Source organism: Aedes aegypti, chromosome 3, assembly GCF_002204515.2.
Source record: "Aedes aegypti strain LVP_AGWG chromosome 3, AaegL5.0 Primary Assembly, whole genome shotgun sequence".
In the NCBI taxonomy this organism is placed as follows: Eukaryota; Metazoa; Arthropoda; class Insecta; order Diptera; family Culicidae; genus Aedes; species Aedes aegypti.
The window spans coordinates 97,651,968-97,671,485 of record NC_035109.1 but is presented as its reverse complement, the minus strand read 5'-3'; the positions used below and the strand labels follow the sequence as shown (position 1 = coordinate 97,671,485).

Below are 19,518 nucleotides of genomic sequence, written 5' to 3'. Positions count from 1 at the left end.
CCACGCGAGAGAGATAAAAGTGAAAAATTATTCGGTTTTCTGTAGCAAACGCTTGTAACGTATACCTTCATGTACATACACATAGGATAAAAAAATGTACGCGCCGTACTGCATTGGCGTAACCAGGATTTCTATCGGTGAGACCGATTATTTGCACCTCAAAGGCATTATTCATCAATTTCACAAATCCGCAATCTTTTTGTTCAATTATTTTTTTTAATTTTTATTTTTGTTTGGGACGTGACATTATGAAGGACGAAAATCCTCCTTTTTTATTATAGACTTTATTAAATCCTTGAGTGTGTAATGAGTCCAGTGATGGTGGTTCCATTTATTCTAACGAAATATCCAAAAGAAAGCTCGGTTACTTCCAGCATTTATGTAGACATTCTTCAAAAAGTTTTTCCAAATATTTCTGCATGAAACGAGCTAGGATTTCAACAGAATATTATTGAAGGATTCTTTTCAAGATTGCTCCAGGATTTTTACCGATATTTCACTAAACTCCTCCAGGTAATTGTCTACAGATCATGACTGCGCCACAATGGGTGATATGAATAAAAAGCGTTGAACTTCACTACATGTAGCATCTAATCAAAAACTAAATCTACAAAGTTTACTACACTTTTGGTATGAATAAAAAACCTTTCAAACATGTAGTACTTACGTACTTACTACTTTCGACTGATGCTGCACGTTAAGAAAATTTTATTCAGAGTGACGCTTCAAATTAATACAATCATGCCTATGAAGGAAACGCATTGAATCTAATCGATTACGCGACAATTTGCACAAAATCATGAAGGTGCTGTAATTTGACAAGATTTGTTGTGTAATTTTGCGATTAGTATGGTATTCTCTTTATGTGTATGATTTTATGATAATGGTACATCCAAGAATTTTCTGGGTGGTTTTCGGTCTTCGCCAACGCCAGTGATTGACGATTTTTTTTAAATTAGCCTAAAATATATGAAGTGATCTTGTGATTATAGCTTTCAAATTTAAATCACATATTTCCTAGCATCTGTACTGAGATTCTGGTGAAATTGCGATAGAATTTTGATGCTCCCCGTGTGTTTTCTTAACAGCATGTTGATTTCTGGAAATTCTAAGTGTTTCTATGATATTCTCGTTATTTCGGTGCGGTTTTTTATAGTATCCTTGGAATTTTTACAATTAAAAATGTAGAGATTTTAATGGGAATTGTAGTGACTCCGTTGGTAGTCGGTAAAATTCAATGAGGATCACCCCTAAAACACCAGGGATCCCTTTGAATTCTAGAAAATATTTACCGACATTCAAAAGGTTTATATTAAAGCTTTGAAATTCCACCGGAACTGGAGATCAACGGAATCTTAAAGGTTTTACAATAATTACAAAGATTGATTTTCAGAATTCCAAATTTTCACACAATAATTCGCAGGAATCCCATCGAAATCTAATAGATTCTTACACAAATATCGTCTCAAAGATACCCACAGAATTCCAATAGATTAATAACTGAAATCTCATACTCAACTAGGGTTGTCATGTCTATTACGGCTTAACCAGCCGACGGTGTTTTGAAAATACCTGAAGGTCGTAGACACAAAAGTCAATTTGGACAAATTGAGATGTAAGATTGTGAAAAATAATAGAATCGTTCTGGTGGGCTTCGATCCCACGACTCCCAATACGCTAGACTGGGCGCGTTAACCAACTACGCCACAGAACGGGTAACGATTCTGCGATCTCATTCCCATCCCAATTCTAGAGTTTTTACCAGATTTCCGCATTATTCCTAGAATGGCTTTTATAATTCCACACGGGTAGAAATCATAATCCAAAAACAAGATTATGACTCATGATATCATGATTCCAGCGTGTTTTCGTCTTATGAAAATACACCATGATTTGGACTCATGATATCATGAGTCAGATTGCCGTAACGCAACACACGCGTTAGGTTTTTGTAGCTGATTGCTCGGAATCATGATTCAAATGCCAAAAATGCTGAGTCGCGCATCTGTTTATGATCGACAAAATAAAAAAAATAAAAATAGCATACATTGAGAATAGAGCCAAGAACCTTCCGATTGAGAACCACGCATTCTACCACTCAACCACTTCGTATACTTGAATTAAGAGTGATCGATACGAATGAAATGAAGCAAAGTGCGCCGCTTAGTGTTTTCACACTGGATGTTACGCTTATGAGGAATCATGATTATGACTCCAGGAACCATGATTTGTGATCCTGATATTATGACCTAACCAATTTATGAATTTCATGATTTGTAAATCATGGTGTGGGGATCAGATTTTTATCCGTGCAGAATTATCAATGTATCAGAACGATACAGCTGCTTCATCTCTTCGCACTCCAAGTCTTCCAGGCGGCGCTTTTTATCTCGGGATAGATGGGTTTGCTGTCTTCGCTTCTGTTTGTATCGTTCCGCGCTGCATTCTTCTCGTCCAAAACCGTCTGACATTCCTCGTCGAACCAGCCGTTCCGTCGATTTCCTTCCACGAACCCAATGGCACCTTCCGCTGTGTTGTTAATGGCTGCTTTGACACTACTCCAGCAGTCCTCAAGAGGGGCTGCGGTGAGCTCTCCCTCTTCCGGCAACGCTGTTTCAAGGCTTTGCGCGTAATCAGTTGCGACTTCGGGTAGCTTGAGTCGTTACAGTTTGTACCGTGGCGGGCGTCGGTACTGAATGTTGTTCACAACGGAAAGTCTTTGGCACACTTTAACCGTCACAAGGTAGTGGTCGGAACCGACGTTTGCGCCGCGATAGGTCCTGACGTCGATAATGCCCGAGAAGTGTCTTCCATCAATCAAAACGTGGTCAATTTGCGATTCAGTCTGTTGGGGTGATCTCCAGGTGTACCGATACTGGCACCAAATCTACGTATGGCCATATTCTTGGAGGCGGTGAAATCAATCAGTCTAAGGCCGTTTTCGTTCGTAAGCTGGTGAGCGCTGAACTTCCCTATCTAGGTCTAAATTCCTCTTCCTGTCCAACCTGAGCGTTGAGATCTCCGATAACGATTTTGACATCATGGCTTGGGCAACCTTCGTATTCACGTTCCAGCTGTGTGTAGAAAGCGTCCTTTTCGTCATCGTCATTTGTTAGGTGAGGGCTGTGCACGTTGATTATGCTGATATTGAAGAAACGGCCTCCAATCCTCAACTTGCCGATTCTGTTGTCGATTGGCCACCACCCAATCACGCGTCTCTGCATTTCGCTCATCACGATAAAAGCTGCGCCCAGCTCATGTCTGGTGCCGCAGCTCTGGTAGATGGTATAACCATCCCTATACGTATGTACCGTCGACCCTTCCCAGCAAACCTCCTGCAGCGCTACGATGTCGAACTTGCGGACCCTCAATAATTCGGAAAGAATGCGGGTACTTCCCAAGAAATTGAGAGACTTAACGTTCCATGATCCCAGTTTCTAATCATTAGTCCGTTTTCAATGCCTGGGTCAAAGCTGATAGTTCCGGTGCAAATTTACAGTGTATGCTGATTTTTACGGCTGGCTTGTAAGGCCTGCACCAATACCCTGTCTGGCAGGAGAACCATCGTGCACAGCACTGTTTAGAGTCCCACGCTGGCACGATGATCAACACGATGATCAGCCGCTCCTAACATGAAGAACATACGCTGTTTTAGGCCGCCCCTAACATGGAGAACAGACGCTCTGATAAACTACACCCTCTGAAGAGAGGAGCCCCCCTTCCCTGTCAGCATACGACCGAAGACCCACCGGTATTGGTCACCCGATCCCTATGGTTACTCATATCCCAGGCGGCACCACGGGAGGTAGGAATAGGAGTTACTGGACAAGAGGGTAAGGACCACAAATGGGGTCTATTTCATACCTACAGCCTGCAGGTACGCGAAGTATCAATGGTACGCATTGTCCAGTCATTTATCACCCAAAAAAATTATTTATTTATTTATTCATTCATCTTCGACTACCTCGCACAGATTACTTTCTTATGTACTAATTCAACAAAGCATAACGTTCATTCACCAAAGTCTATACAAAAACTTCAAAGAGCGATAAACTATACGACATTACAATTTGCTACAACATGTTCATTAACACTTCTTATTATAGGAGAAGCGTGCGAAGTAAGGTCGAGATTAACTGGTAAGGCCCAAACGCAATGATAGCGGAACGGCAACGGAAAGCGAAACCGGTTCTGAAGAAATATTTTTAGAGATTTTTCTAATGTAATCCCTGGAGAAATTCTTAAGATAATCTCTGATGTATTCCCTGCCGATATTCATGAAAGAATCTCTGGAGGAATTTCAAGAGGAACTCTTGGAAGAATCCCCGAAGGATTTTTTCAGGCCAAGAACGAATCTCTGGATAAATTCCTTGGGAAATCCTTGGATAATTATCTGGGAAAAATCCTTGGACTCGTATCGATTTTCCTGGTGGTAACTCTGGGAGAATTCCTAGAGAAAATTCAAGAGGAATTCGTTAGGTGTTGAACACCTGGAGGAATTCCTAATGGAATCTCTGGAGAAATCCTGGCAGAATCCCAGGAGCGATCGGTGGAGAAGTCCCAGAAGAAATCCCTGAAAAAACCCTTAGAATATTTTCTGATGAAATTTCTGCAGGAATTCATGGGTGAATCTCAGGAGAAACTTCAAGAGGAACTCTTGGAGGCATACTATGAGGATTTTTAGAGGCCAAAACGAATTTCTGGCGAAACTCTTGGGAAATCCTTGGAGTAAGTCATGTGGCTATTTTTCTGGTGGAAACTCTGGGGGGGGTCACTTGAGGAATTCGTAGAACACCTGGAATAATTTCTGGTAGTATCCCTGGTATATAAGGAGAAATCCCGAAAGAAATCTCTAGAATATTTCCTAGAATCCTTGTAGAGATTTTCCTAGAAGAATCCTTGGTGAAATATCTGAAAGATTTTCTAGCGGAATCTCTGAGGGAATACCATAAGAAATCGCTTGGGAAATCCTCGAGAAATCTCCGGAAAAAAATATTCCGGAGTATTCCTGAAAGATTTCCTGAGCCAGATCCTGAAGAAATCCTTGGAGAAAATCCTGAAAGAATCCCAGTGAAGATTTTACTGGAGGATTTTGTAAAGGAATCACTGAAGACATTCCTACAGGAACTATTAGCGAAATCTCTAATTGCAGAATTTCTTGATAGCATCCTTCGTAGAAACTCTGGAATCATGACAAACAAAAGTTTTTTTCCTGGACGTATCTCTGGCAAAAGCCCTAGTTGAGAAACCGCTATAGGGAATACAATGGGGATTATATTGGAGGATTTTTTTTAGTAAAATCACTGGAGCAATCATCGAAAGAATTCTTAGAGAAACCTCTGGAATAGTCTTTGGAGATATTTCGAGAGTAATTTTTGAGGGCATTTCTGGAGGTTTAACTGAAGAAACTCTTGGAGCATCATTTGAACAGGTCCCAAAATTGCGATTGCTGTCAAAAGTTATAATTCGCCAACGATAAAATTTCGTTTTACTATACATAAAAAATATGAAACATGACTTGCCGAATGATGACGAATCCTTATATTATTATTTTTTTTATAATTTGACCGTAACGAATGGGGCCTTCCTTTACCGAGTAATTAAAGTCCGCGGCTACAATGATGCAGCCATCACCTTCACTGTCCTGACCCTCTGTGTCTGTGTTCTCTGCACTATTCAGGTGTTTATTCTAGTCTACTTCCACCTTTAGATCACCTCGAAGCCGTCCGTCTAGATGATCCCATTCTTATCATTGCACATTTTACATCGCGATTCCTTTTGCGCATAATGCAATACTTTCCTTATACTATTAAATTTTTCCATGACTGTTCTGCAAAGTTGTTTAATTTTAAGTAAAAAAAAAAACAATCAAAAACTTCCCCATTTCTTATTTCTTGAAAATATTCCAGAAAAACATTAGCAAGAAACCAATGCGAGAGATTCCTTGATTCCTTGCACCGTAAGGACGCCATTCACTGCTCATTTAACAGCATTTCAACACATTAAATTTTATCAAAAATCGGGTTTTCGATATTTTTCACCACTTTTTGCGCTGGACGCAAGATACAACATTTGGTTTTTGTAGGAAAGAAGTTGAAATGTGAACAACGTATAATGGCGTCGAATAATGTGTATGCCAATGATAGATGTGTAGGGCGCCATTCACCGCTCATCCTAAGTATGAAGCTCTATATACACAACTAGGGTAGGTGTACCAGTTGTGGCCATAGTGGTTTCCTATTTCGCCATACGTGATATCTAGAATGCCTTCACATTTTGAAAAATCTTTCATGTTTTAGCAGTAAAATAAAGGATAAATCTTCATGTTAACACATTCAAAAAGATTAAAAATGTAAAAGTTGTTCAAATTGTGCATATGGCCAAATAGGGAACCACTTTGGCCATAACTGGTACACTTTCCCTAGTTGGAAATAATTTACTTTCACTAGCTGGTTATGAGACATTTTACGAAGCAGGTCAAATGACAGGAGACCTGGGATTTTTCAATCATCGTCGTCAGTTATGGCGATGATGATGGTTGATGACTGTGCGCATTTCAAGCGTAGCTTTTCATACAGGCGAAAACTTAAATGAGGAAAAAATATTAAAATATTTCTGATCACAAAAATGCCTTTTTATGTGAAATATAGGTGAAAAAGAGGTAGCTGATACAATAACTAGGTGTAAAGTTGCAGTAACAAACATTTTTGGATCTCTTTTTTGTCATTTTCTCCATGTCCTCGTTTGGTAAGATGAGGCGTTATTAAAAATCACGCTGGATTTATTCCCAGGTCTCCTGTCAATTGACGCCATTTCGGCGATCAGCTGTTCCGAAACGTCTCGTAAAATGGCTTATTATCTTTGTACTATACTGCCCATAACTGCATAACAGTCTGTACGCGACGCAACCCACTGCGTTCAGTACCGCCCCGACAAATTCGCTATCATCTAGTGGCGATTCCTAAAACCTTCGCTGACACCTAACTGACACCTCGTACCTTGCATATGTGAACCTATGTTTGACAAAACGACAGAAAGTTAGAAGACGAACACGTGAAAAGTTATTTCCATTGTTAAAATCCACTAAAATTTCTATTTTGTATCCTAAACTTATAAAATCGTAAGTAAAATGAATTGTGAACTAAAATAATTAAAAATCTACAGCACAACACAAAACATTGACAAATAAGCAGTTACAAACGACGGACAGTACACGAAGAAAATTAAAACTGTGAGTAACCTAAAATTCTATTAAAATCATGCAATAATAAAGTGTTTTGTTGTAGCTTTAAGCTTACTCTGCTAAACAACAAGTTTGTCTGGAGAGGTTTTCGAAACGTCCAATAGTCCGTCCCGTAACAATCTTAAATAGTTTTATACTCAATCATCCGGCTGATTGAATGGTAATTACCATCACAGGAACAGCGACATATGTCGAGCGACGCAGCTGCCGAAAGGTGTTGTACACTCTGTGAGCAGCCAACCCACAGCGGTCAGATGATCGAGTGTGTGAAATGCCACAATCGGTACCACAATTCGTGTGCCGGTGGTGAGGATGGTACGTCGGCTACGTCTAGCCCATACTACTGCGATCTGTGTAGGCCCTGAGACCACGCGCCGTCCGTCTCAATCTCCTCGGCTGCCTCTACCACAGCTAGCGCACGGGAGGCGAAGTTGCAGTTACAAATGCAACAGCTCGCGGAGGAAAAACTTCTTCCGGAGAGATTGATGGCCGAACGGGAAAAGGCAGAAAGGGAAATGTTACGGCTCGAACGAGAAAGGAACGAGAAGGCGATCGCCGACAAGATCGAGTTAGAGAAAGTGTTCATCACGCGTAAGTACGATTTGCTGCTTGCGCAAGTGGACGAGGGGGGCGACAACAGGAGTGTGCGCAGTAGGCGAAGCAGTCTGAAAAGCGCCCAGAGAGTGCGCATATGGATTGATAACCAGCAGGTGACCCTGAATACCAAAACTGGGGAATGCATCTCCACTGGATTCACGTCACAGCAGAGCAGTTCAGCAAACCAGCAAGACGGTACAGCAGTGCACAACCTAAACCCCTTTGAGCCACCGAAAACGATCGCAGCGAATGATATCAACGTACCCGAAAATCAAGCCGTCGCCACCACAGTAACGAGCGGGTGGATGGATATGATTTCGCCGTTCTCTAGCATGAATCTCGGACCAACCACGAGCGCCCCGGCACTGCTTCCAACGTGTCAGTCTACTCCCTTCGTGGCACCTACAACAGCACATCCACAGGCTAGCCAGCCTGATGACGTCGAGCTCGCCCAAGAGGATCAACACAATCGCACCTACTCGGTGCGGATCGACCCCGCCAACACAGCACTGGAAGTTGAACCAAGTTTGTATGTAGGTTCGGCTCCGGTAAGTACACCGCGGAGACAAGTTAGAATAGCCGATACAAATGTAGGTAGTAGGGCACGCGGAGTTATATTCTCACCTAGCACATCCATTTCAAACCGAAACAGGCAATTTTTAGCATCGTAAAATTGCAGTTAGCGTCTCTTCCCTAGTAGGCGACACTGGGTCAAATCAGTTTAGGGCCATGAGAGATATCGTAACAATTCCATCCGTTACACAAACGAATCAAAATCCAATTAGAACTGTGCACTCTAGCAGTGTCGCAATGCTTAGTGTCTCGAGTTATCAGGACCCAATATTCTCCCTCTCAATGGGTTCCTCCGCTCCCCAGTTTCCTCCCCTGTCAAACGTTCAATCGCTCGCGAGTAATGTGGCCGGTCCGAGTTCGGCAAGAGCTAGTCATGCTATCGGTGTTCCAACAGCAGTGAATCCCGGTGTTAGTGACAGAACAGTGTATTCTTCTCAATTTCGGAGCGACTGTTTCAACAGTGGTGCGATCTCGGCTCCCGGGATCAACTCTAGGGTGGACCACCTACGGCATCCTACACATCTTGCTCCAGTGGTTAGTTCAGCATCAGTGCATCCTGCGGGGATGAACGCACCATCAGGAGTTTTCCCATCCGCTGGTAACTCCACACCGATGCACAGCTACTTCAATCCACCGTTTCAACAGAGAGAAATCATTGGTGCTGCACATCCTGTATCGTCATCAAGTTTCGACGCTCAACTACTCAACGCTCCTACCGCTCAGCAACTGGCAGCCCGCCACGTTGTCCCGAAAAAACTTCCGGCCTTTTCGGGAAATCCTGCAGAATGGTCATTATTTTGGAGCAGTTATGAAACGTCAACGAGAATCTGTGGGTACAGTGATTCGGAGAACCTCATGAGGCTTCAACGTTGCCTGAAGGGAGAAGCGAGGAAGGCGGTCAGCTGTTTCTTGCTTCATCCGCTGAACGTTCCGGAGATCCTGCGCACGCTTAGCACTCTATACGGACGACCAGAGGCCATCATTGGGACATTGCTAGCAGAGGTACGAGCAACACCGGCACCGCGATCCGACAGGTTGGAAAGCATTATCAATTTCGGATTAGCAGTGCGGAATCTCTGTGCTCACCTGATTGCGACTGGCCAAGAGTTGCACTTAGGAAACCCAATGTTAACCAACGAGCTGGTCGACAAACATCAAGCTAGACTGGGCGTTGTACACGCAGCGGGTGGCGAGAGCAGATTTACGAGCTTTTTCGGACTATATGAACGTCATCGTCGATGCAGCGAGTCGAGTAACGCTGGTTATGGATAAACCGGAGAAATCGAAGGGGAGAGCCGTTATCAACGCGCATTCTTCGGAAAGCTACGCCAGTAAGAGCCATGGAGAACACAAGTCCACGATGATGAAAACGGAGTGCGATAAACCATCAGTGGGGGCTAGCGACAAGCCCTGTATGGTTTGCAAGATAAGCGGACACAAACCGAAGGACTGTACATCGTTCAAATCCAAAACGATGGAGAATCGGTGGAAGATTGTACAGGAACTTCACCTTTGCAGAAGATGTCTCTACCCACACGGAAAGTGGCCCTGCAAGGCGTCAGTGTGCGGCGCAGGAGGTTGTCAGCGGCACCATAAGCTACTTCATCCCGGCAACCCGAAGCAAGAGCAAGATTGTGCCCCATCTTCAAGCGCTGTAACAGGAGTGGTTACTGTGCATCAACATCTGCACAACAAAGTTTTGTTCCGAATTATACCGGTCATGCTACACGCCAATGGCATCTAATGATAAATACTTTCGATCAACTTAATGAAATCTGTGAGATTGTTCTAAAAAATTCGAAAAAAATACCAAGTTGTTTTGTCACATTGGTAATTATAACCGCATAACAGTCACATTGAGATTATTAATGTGCCTCGTAATGTAACAGCAATGAAATTTCTATCAGAATTTTTTTCTGACTATTCACCTAGTATATGATATGAGTTGTACAAAATATCAGCCTCAAATAAGCACTTTTGAGTTCCTGGTAATTTTTTGTACTATAATAGTACAACAACATATTAAAGCGTGGCAGCTAAGAAGCATATTTCGATCTGCCTTAATAAAATCATTGTTCAACTCATGTTTACCGCCTTAAAAAGCTCAAAATTATTAGCTTAGCTTAGCTTAGCTTAGACTGACTACACATACCAATGGTTGCTATTCCGTGATTGACCGAAGTCAGTGAAAATGCACAAAGAATCAACTAGAAGTTCGGCTGGGATTGGCCATAATCTTCTTCAGTGTGCATAATTCAGTGCCTCTATTTATATAGGGTCAATAACGGCGCCGGCCACGTCCTTGCAGTCAGGTGGGATTGGGGGAAGGAATGTTAGTGTGTAACCTTTGCCTTTTGGAGACCGTGTTTGCCTCTGCATCTCCACAAAGGTTACTGGGAGGGATGTTTGTTAATGGGGAGGATCGTTGGGTCATAGGATTCACTTTGATAAGCGATTAGACCATGATAAACAATGATTTGTGAGATATATACATGCTTATACGTAAATATAATTGTTCGTATAATTTCTATGTAGAGGAAAATTATGCCGACACTTGAGGTGACGAACCATTCAAAGTTTGTTGAACAAATACCTAAATGTAACATTCTTTACAGCTGTCAGGACGAAAGCATGTGTTATTATATTTTACTCATTTGAAAAGAAACAAAAAACTCGATTGGTTGGGACATCATAGAACACTCTTATTCTTATGCCGACACTTACAGTGGCGAACCATCCAAAGTTTGTTGAATAAAGTGAACCTTTCGCAAGTCTACACTTGTAGTGTCGAACCATTCAAAGTTTTTTTAATTACAAAAATAAAGGTATATATGAGGTGTTCTGAAAAAAAAAAAAATGTTAAACATAAATAAATCATGAATCAGAGTTTGTGTCGACACTCACAGTGACGAACCATCCATAGTTTGTTGAAAAATCATATTTACATCCCACCATTGTAACGATTGAATGTGCAGTCATACATATTTTATAGATTAGAAATAGTAGCATGAAACGAGCTCACCAATTGATCCGTTATCCTTGACTGAGCAGCCACAATCCACTTTCGGCTTCACTCGTTTGCTCGGCTATAAAAAAGCACTCAGGAAAAAAAAAAAATAACCGCGCGACCCAAAAAGAATAAAAAAAAAAAAAAAACCGTTCGGGCTTTCTTGACGCACTGCCCAGGAGCAAGCGTCAAGGTCGAAGGATCAAACAGAACTAACCGATCGCTACACTTTTTCAGTTACTCCAACCGAACTCACCGATCACGCCACTTTTTCACTTACTAAACCAACGCGCGACATGTTTGATCCTGCCCTCGTCGCTCGCCCCGGCAAAAGCAAGTGTCAAGGTCGAAAGATCAAACAGAACTAACCGATCGCGGCACTTTTTCCCGCCTTAAAAAGCTCAAAATTATTTTTCATAAATAGTATATAAGATTAAATCATATGAATTTCATTCTGATACAATCCATTCTGCAATACTAATACATATTGAAGACTATTATTGCGAAAATTTGTTCAGATTTTTTTTAAATAATTCAATGAGCGATGAATGGAACATGAGCGGTGAATGGCGTCCTTACGGTACCGTTCATCTTCTATAAATGGATTAATTTTGAATTAACTTATAGTTCTTCTGGTATCATCTATATCAGAATTATCATGGATTTCAGGCGCCTTGCAACGCCCATGCCGTTCTGTGAAATAAGTGCCGCGGATATACCGAATTAACAGTCCAGCGCGCGACTCAAGTGTAGGCAATAAATACGGTCATTTTTCGGTCCCTGAGCGCTCATTTGCTTGTTGGTCAGTAGTCAGTTCAGCGCCGTTGATGAATCGCTTCTACAGGTGGGTGGGGTGTGGAGACTGGGGACACTGCTGGAATGACCCATGCGCCAGGCCATGACAGATGATGATGACGGCGATGAAGCTACAAATGGGATGAAGCACTTCCCTAGAATCTACGCCGTCATCATCCCTGCATAACAACCGCGCGGGGGACGCGACGGGTTCTGACACCGAAGCGCGAGACGCTAGACGGGTGCTGAGAATCTACGGAACCTACTAATAATCGTAATGACGATGAATAAATTCATTAATTATACTTTTTCTCTGGTCTTCCGCTACACTTTTTAAACGGCAACAATAACATCGACACGGGTCTCTTCCATAGTGCGGTAAGAGGAAACATATTTTCGTGTCATTAGTCAGCGTAGCACTAATGAACGGCGGACAACCGACACTAGAGAGAATAAGCACACTTCTTATGACGAGAGAATAGTTATTCCGCACAGTGATGATGATGACGGTGATACTAATGATAACGATAGCGATAATAATGGCAAGTTCGCTTCTGCATTTCATCAGCCACTTGACTACGTAAGATTATTATTCATATTTTTGTACATATTTCAACTGCCAACTGCTGTTCATACTTGTTATGCGAATCGCTATAACTGTTCACTAGTTGTACCCTGACTTAGGTACAAATTTAAGTGAGTGATGTTGTTCATTCTCGACCTCATCTCTATGAAAAAAATGTGTCACTTTCAATAGAATCTACGAATTTAAAATAGGTTCCCGATTGCTAATTACTACTTTTATGATATACACAAGTAACCGGCTAGCTAATTCGCTGTTTTGGACTTATAGGCCTATTATAGGCCAACACAGGACAGTTCAGCTGAGAAATAACACTATACATATTGGTAATCGTTCTTTCTGGCGTTACATCCAACTGGTACAGGGCCTGCTTCTCAGTTTCGTGCTATTATGAGTACTTCCACAGTTCTTAACTGAAAGTTTTCTTGCTAATTGACTATTTTTGCATGTATACATTGTGTGGCAGACACGAAGATACTCTATACTTAAGAGGGAAATTTGACGCCTGAGAAGGTAACTCAGGAACTGTGGGGATGCCGCACCAACGACGACCCACTAAAAACCAGCCCATGCACTGTACTTGAGCATTTATTTCATTTATTTAGTTAACATCTACACAGATAACACTGAATCAACAATTTCACGCCACAATACTCGGTTCGTGGCCGCATCTCTCCATCCTCGGTTCTGCCCCACGCTCGCCAAATCGATACGCACTTGATCCGCCCACCTAGCTCGCTGCGCTCCACGCCTTCTTGTACCAACCGGATCCGACGCAAACACCATCTTTGCAGGGTTGCTGTCCGGCATTCTTGCAACATGCCCTGCCCATCGTATCCTTCCAGCTTTGGCCACCTTCTGGATACTGAGTTCGCCGTAGAGTTGGGCGAGCTCGTGGTTCATCCTTCGCCGCCACACACCGTTTTCCTGTACACCGTCGAAGATCGTCCTAAGCACCCGACGTTCGAAGACTCCAAGTGCTTGCAGATCCTCCTCGAGCATCGTCCACGATTCATGCCCGTAGAGGACTACCGGCCTTATGAACGTTTTGTACATGGTACATTTGGTGCGGGCGTGAATCTTTTTTGACCGCAGCTTCTTGTAGAGGCCATATAAGGCCCGACTTCCACTGATGATGCGCCTCCGTATTTCACGGCTAACGTTATTGTCAGCCGTCAGCAAGGATCCAAGGTAGACGAACTCGTCGACCACCTCGAAAGTATCCCCGTCTATCGCAACACTGCTACCAAGGCGAGCCTTGTCGCGCTCGGCCCCACCAGCTAGCATGTACTTTGTCTTGGTCGCATTCACCACCAGTCCAACTTTTGCTGCCTCGCGTTTCAGGCGGGTGTACAGGTCTGCCACCTTTTCAAATGTTCGGCCGACGATGTCCATATCATCCGCGAAGCAAACAAATTGACTGGATCTCGTAAAAATCGTACCCCGGCTGTTAAGCCCGGCTCTCCGCATAACACCTTCTAGCGCAATATTGAACAACAGACACGAAAGTCCATCACCTTGTCGTAGTTCCCGGTGGGATCCAAACGAACTGGAATGTTCGCCTGAAACCTTCACACAATTTTGCACACCTTCCATCGTCGCTCTTATCAGTCTCGTGAGCTTCCCGGGGAAGCTGTTCTCGTCCATGATTTTCCATAGCTCTACGCGGTCGATACTGTCGTATGCCGCCTTGAAATCGATGAAATGGTGATGCGTTGGGACCTGGTATTTACGACATTTTTGGAGGACTTGCCGTACAGTAAAGATCTGGTCCGTTGTCGATCGGCCGTCAACGAAGTCAGCTTGATAACCTCCCACGAAGTCGTTTACTATAGGTGACAGACGACGGAAGATGATTTGGGATAATACTTTGTAGGCCGCATTCAGAATGGTGATCGCTCGAAAGTTCTCACAATCTAACTTGTAACCTTTCTTGTAGATAGGGCATATTACCCCTTCCTTCCACTCCTCCGGTATCTGTTGTGTTTCCCAGATTGTGCCTATCAGCCGGTGCAGACAAATGGCCAGCCTCTCCGGACCCATCTCTATGAGTTCAGCTTCGATACCATCCTTACCAGCAGCTTTATTGTTCTTGAGCTGGTGAATGGCATCCTTAACCTCCCTCAAAGTGGGGGCTGGTTGGTTTCCATCTTCCGCAGTACTGACGAAGGCATTTCCTCCGTTGTCCCGTCCTTCATTGCCTGTGCTTTCAGCGCCGTTCAGGTGCTCGTCGAAGTGCTGCTTCCACCTTTCGATCACCTCACGCGCGTCCGTCAGAATGCTCCCATCCATCGCACAAAGCCATTGCGGGATGCGTTGAGCTTCTGATAGAACTTACGCGTTTCTTGAGACCGGCACAGCTGTTCCATCTCCTCGCACTCCGTCTCCTCCAGGCGGCATTTTTTCTCCCGAAAGAGGCGGGTCTGCTGTTGCCGTTTCCGTCTATTGCGTTCCACGTTCTGCCGGGTCCCTTGCTGCAGCATGACCGCCCGCGCTGCATTCTTCTCCTCCAAAACCTCCTGGCACTCCTCGTCGAACCAATCGTTCCGTCGACTCCGTTCCACGTACCCGACGTTTCTCTCAGCTGCATCGTTGATGGCTGCTTTTACTGTTCTCCAGCAGTCCTCAAGAAGGGCTTCATCCAGCCCACCCTCTTCCGGTAATGCAGCCTCGAGGTGCTGCGCGTATGCCGCTGCGACATATGGTTGCTTGAGCCACTCTAGGTCATACCGGGGTGGCCGTCGGTACCGTACGTTGTTAACGACGGAGAGTTTTGGGCGCAGTTTGACCATCAGATAGTGGTCAGAGTCGATGTTAGCGCCACAATAGGTCCTGACGTCGACAATGTCGGAGAAGTGTCGACCATCAATCAGAACGTGGTCGATTTGCGATTCTGTCTGCTGTGGTGATTTCCACCCAAGCAACCAAAAGTTCGGATAAAAGGGCATGTTTTGGCTTAAGCAGCTCACAATTTAAGTAGTTAACTGAACTTGAGTTCACATAAAGTTCATTTACGTTACTTAAATAGAATGGCGTTTACCATAAAATAGGGAAAAAATTCGACTCGAACTTGTTCTGAACTTTCCCTAAGGTTACTCGTACCCCGGCCAGTACCTCGAGGAGTTAGGGATAGGAGTTGCTGGGCAAGAGGCTAAGGACCGCACAGAGGGGTCTATATTATTCCTTCAGGTACGCGAGGTACCAATGGTGCGCCATGCCAAGCCATCTACCAACCCTGTACTTGAGCAATTCTTGTTGATTTGTTCAAGTGATGTACAGAATGCACAGACATTACTTTTGGCCTCAGACCCTTATCTCCCCGGAACCACCTTACGGCCGATGCACTGATGATGATGGACGTAACTAGTAATTTTTGAATAAAGTCGAACTTACCGTTTGAGCCTTAACAAAAACTAAATATGTAAAGAAACTTTTGCGCTTTTAAACCATGTTAACTATTTGTATTTTTTTTAAATAAGATTTCAATCCATGGAAAGGTAAAAACCAAAGAACATTAATCTGTGTTCACTTGCTTACAACAGATTCCGCACATACAACACAATACGATGAGAAACCCCTAAGGAAATGCAAAACATATTAGCTAGATTCAAGCTGTGCAAATATGCAATATTGTTTATTGTGCCATTTCTATAGAATACTACAAAAAATTCTATTCAAAATTAAGAAACAATCGGGTTCTTTCCCCATAAATATTGCAGCACGATGCCACTCTCTCCGATTAGTACGTAGTTATCCACATCTACCCATACGCTGAAACAACATAAAATAAATCATTATCATCTTCACAAGTTTCGATGTCAAACTGAACATACTTATCTGGAGTGGAGACCCTGTTCGACGATACCACTACTTGCATTCTCTGATCAGCTCGATCAAACAAACTGGAAAGACCCAGCGCTACAGGTTCCGTACCAAAGTTCAGTGCAACGACCACGTAGCCAACCTTATCGACCTTACGTTTGTACACGAGTAGATTTTCCCCGGAAACCTTAATGTCGATGTCTCCTTCGGTCAAGATTTGACGCTTGCGGTACTTGGTCAACTTCTTGAATATCTTCAAATGGCTTTTGCGGGCACGATCCTGAATCTTTACGTTAAGGGTCTTGTAATTGTCTGCCACTGGAAGCCAAGTCTTGGCCGCCTTAGAGAAACCTGCGTTCTTTCCGCTGTCCCACTGCATTGGAGTACGGGCAGGATCTCTAGAGTAAGCGGAATAAGAAGCCTCATCTGATCTGCAAGCAGCCGGATCAACAGTTTCGTTCCAAGGAATCCACTGATCGAGCATTCCGATTTCCTCACCGTAGTATGTGACGGCAATATCCGGTAATGTTTGTAAAGCGATGTTGTACAAATCAATCTTATTCTCGCCCAAACGGGACCCTAAGCGATTGTTGTCGTGGTTTCCAAGTACCCAATTGGATCTTCTGTTGGCAGGTTTAGCATCCAACCAGCGTTTAACATAAGTGGCAAAATCAGCGCCAGTGCTGTTCTTCTTCACATTACTGATCACTTCAAAGTTGAACGGAATCTGTGCTCCGTTAGCAGTGGCATTACCAAAGAACTCGATGATCTTTGGAAGGCTAGTGTAGCCCTCAGTCATCATGATACGAGTTCTATTATCCGTTTTACTGTACTCGTCCAATACCGCACGCCATTGATAGATCATATCGTAGGTTTCCGGCTGATCCATGGTTTGCGTATGAACCAAATAAGCTGGGTTCTCGGGGTCATCAGTGGTACGACTTTCTGGTTCATTACGATATCGTCCGTCGATAATGTCGCTCTCGAAAAGATACGGTACTGCATCGATTCTGAACCCAGAAACTCCCCGGTCCAGCCAATACCGAAGAACGTTCTTCATCTCTTCCACTACGGCAGGATTGCGGTAGTTCAGATCTGGTTGTTCTTTCAAAAACTGATGCAGATAAAACTCTTGGCGCTCCTCATTCCATTCCCAGGAAGATCCTCGGAACACACTGATCCAGTTGGATGGCGGTACCTTGGTGTTGTTCGGACCATGTACACCCGGATGCCATACGTAGAAATCCTTGTATGTCTCATCTTTTTGAACAGACTTTTTGAAATATTCGTGTTGGTCGCTAGTATGATTCGGGACGAAGTCTAAAATTAGATGCAAGCCCAGCTGCTTACACTTATCGGACAACCGCTGGAAAGCATCTAGATCCCCGTATTCCGTTTGAATCTCTCGGAAGTTCGAGATGTCATAGCCAAAATCAGCCATCGGAGAAGAGAAAATCGGTGACAACCAAACTCCGTCCATGCCGATGTCTTTCAGATATTTCAGCTTTTCGGTGACTCCTAGAGAAAGAAATAATTCTTAATGATAAATTGTAAGCTTAGATCCTGATCTTACCGTCCAGATCCCCGATACCGTCGCCGTCGGAGTCCTTGAAGGATCTTGGGTAAACTTGGTAGAAGTTTCCATGTTCCCACCAGTCCAACCCGGTGGTTAGTCCTGCTAGGAGGAAGCTTAGAAGTGGAACAAAGATCTTCATTCTGCCTGTTCCGATCAGTGCACTCTATGCCTAGAGCAACCGATGTCAGTTGAATGATGACCATGTTCGCTAATCAATGGATTTTTATACTCTGCTCGGAAGAGCAAATGAATAACGATGTGGCGCGAATAAATATTATTCGCATCGACTATGGGCCCAGATAGCCGTAGCGGTAAACGCGCAGCTATTCAGCAAGACCAAGCTGAGGGTCGTGGGTTCGAATCCCACCGGTCGAGGATCTTTTCGGGTTGGAAATTTTCTCGACTTCCCAGGGCATAGAGTATCTTCGTACCTGCCACACGATATACACATGCAAAAATGGTCATTGGCATAGTAAGCTCTCAGTTAATAACTGTGGAAGTGCTCATAAGAACACTAAGCTGAGAAGCAGGCTCTGTCCCAGTAGGGACGTAACGCCAGAAAGAAGAAGAAGAATGCATTTTTGCATTAATTAGGTAATTACAGTTTGTTTCTTCATTCAAATTATTGAGTGAAACATTTTATATTTGAATTGAGTGTTTTACATCTGGAAACGTGATCTATCTCATAATCGTTCAGTTATTCCTTATCATACACTTGTCCACACATATATTGAACTATAAATGACAAAGTATCATCGACTTGACGAAATTTTTTACTGAAGCTCCGGAAGTACATGCCAACTTCGGATTAACATTATACAGTGATCCCTCCATGAGTCGATGTTCCATGACTCGATATCGACTCATGGAACTATACTGGAAACAAAATTTCATGGTTACTATGATGGTCCCTTCAAACAGCTTTCCAAAGGATTGCTGTTCCATGACTCGATATTTCCATGAGTCGATGGTCCCTTCAATATCGACTCATGGAGGTTTCACTGTATATCGAAGGGCAGTTTATATATATATATATATATATATATATATATATATATATATATATATATATATATATATATATAGAAGAGCAGAAGAGAGTGAAAGTAGATGAATATAGATTAGTTGAAAATAGATCTGTATCGATAAAGAAGATACAAATGAACTGATTCCGGCACAATAGTGGCCACGGGCACATAGCGCCTTAAAAAAAACTCTGTATGTCATGGAAAAAACTTGCGTGACAATTTTAGGAAGTAATTGATGAGATATTTTTTAAATATCCATGGAGAATTGTCAGAAGATTGTTTGAAAATCTTTGA

At 43.2% G+C, this 19,518-nt stretch overlaps 1 protein-coding gene across 1 annotated transcript; it reads right to left on the bottom strand.

Moving 5' to 3' along the window:
• Positions 1–16,400: 16,400 nt before the first annotated feature.
• Positions 16,401–18,408, bottom strand: LOC5572111 (probable maltase). Its single transcript, XM_001660139.2, has 3 exons — positions 18,194–18,408; positions 16,632–18,138; positions 16,401–16,569 (listed from the first exon to the last, which is right to left on the bottom strand). The coding sequence occupies exons 1-3, from the start codon at positions 18,333–18,335 to the stop codon at positions 16,479–16,481; spliced, it is 1,740 nt and encodes a 579-aa protein (XP_001660189.2). The 5' UTR covers positions 18,336–18,408; the 3' UTR covers positions 16,401–16,478.
• Positions 18,409–19,518: the final 1,110 nt, after the last annotated feature.

Excerpts from the sequence above, each read along its gene's own strand:
- LOC5572111 (XM_001660139.2), bottom strand. The coding sequence starts at position 18,335 with ATGAAGATCTTTGTTCCACTTCTAAGCTTCCTCCTAGCAGGACTAACC. Across the intron at positions 18,139-18,193 it reads CGGTATCGGGGATCTGGACG|GAGTCACCGAAAAGCTGAAA; the intron begins GTAAGATCAGGA and ends TTCTTTCTCTAG. Across the intron at positions 16,570-16,631 it reads AGGGTCTCCACTCCAGATAA|CGTATGGGTAGATGTGGATA; the intron begins GTATGTTCAGTT and ends ATGTTGTTTCAG.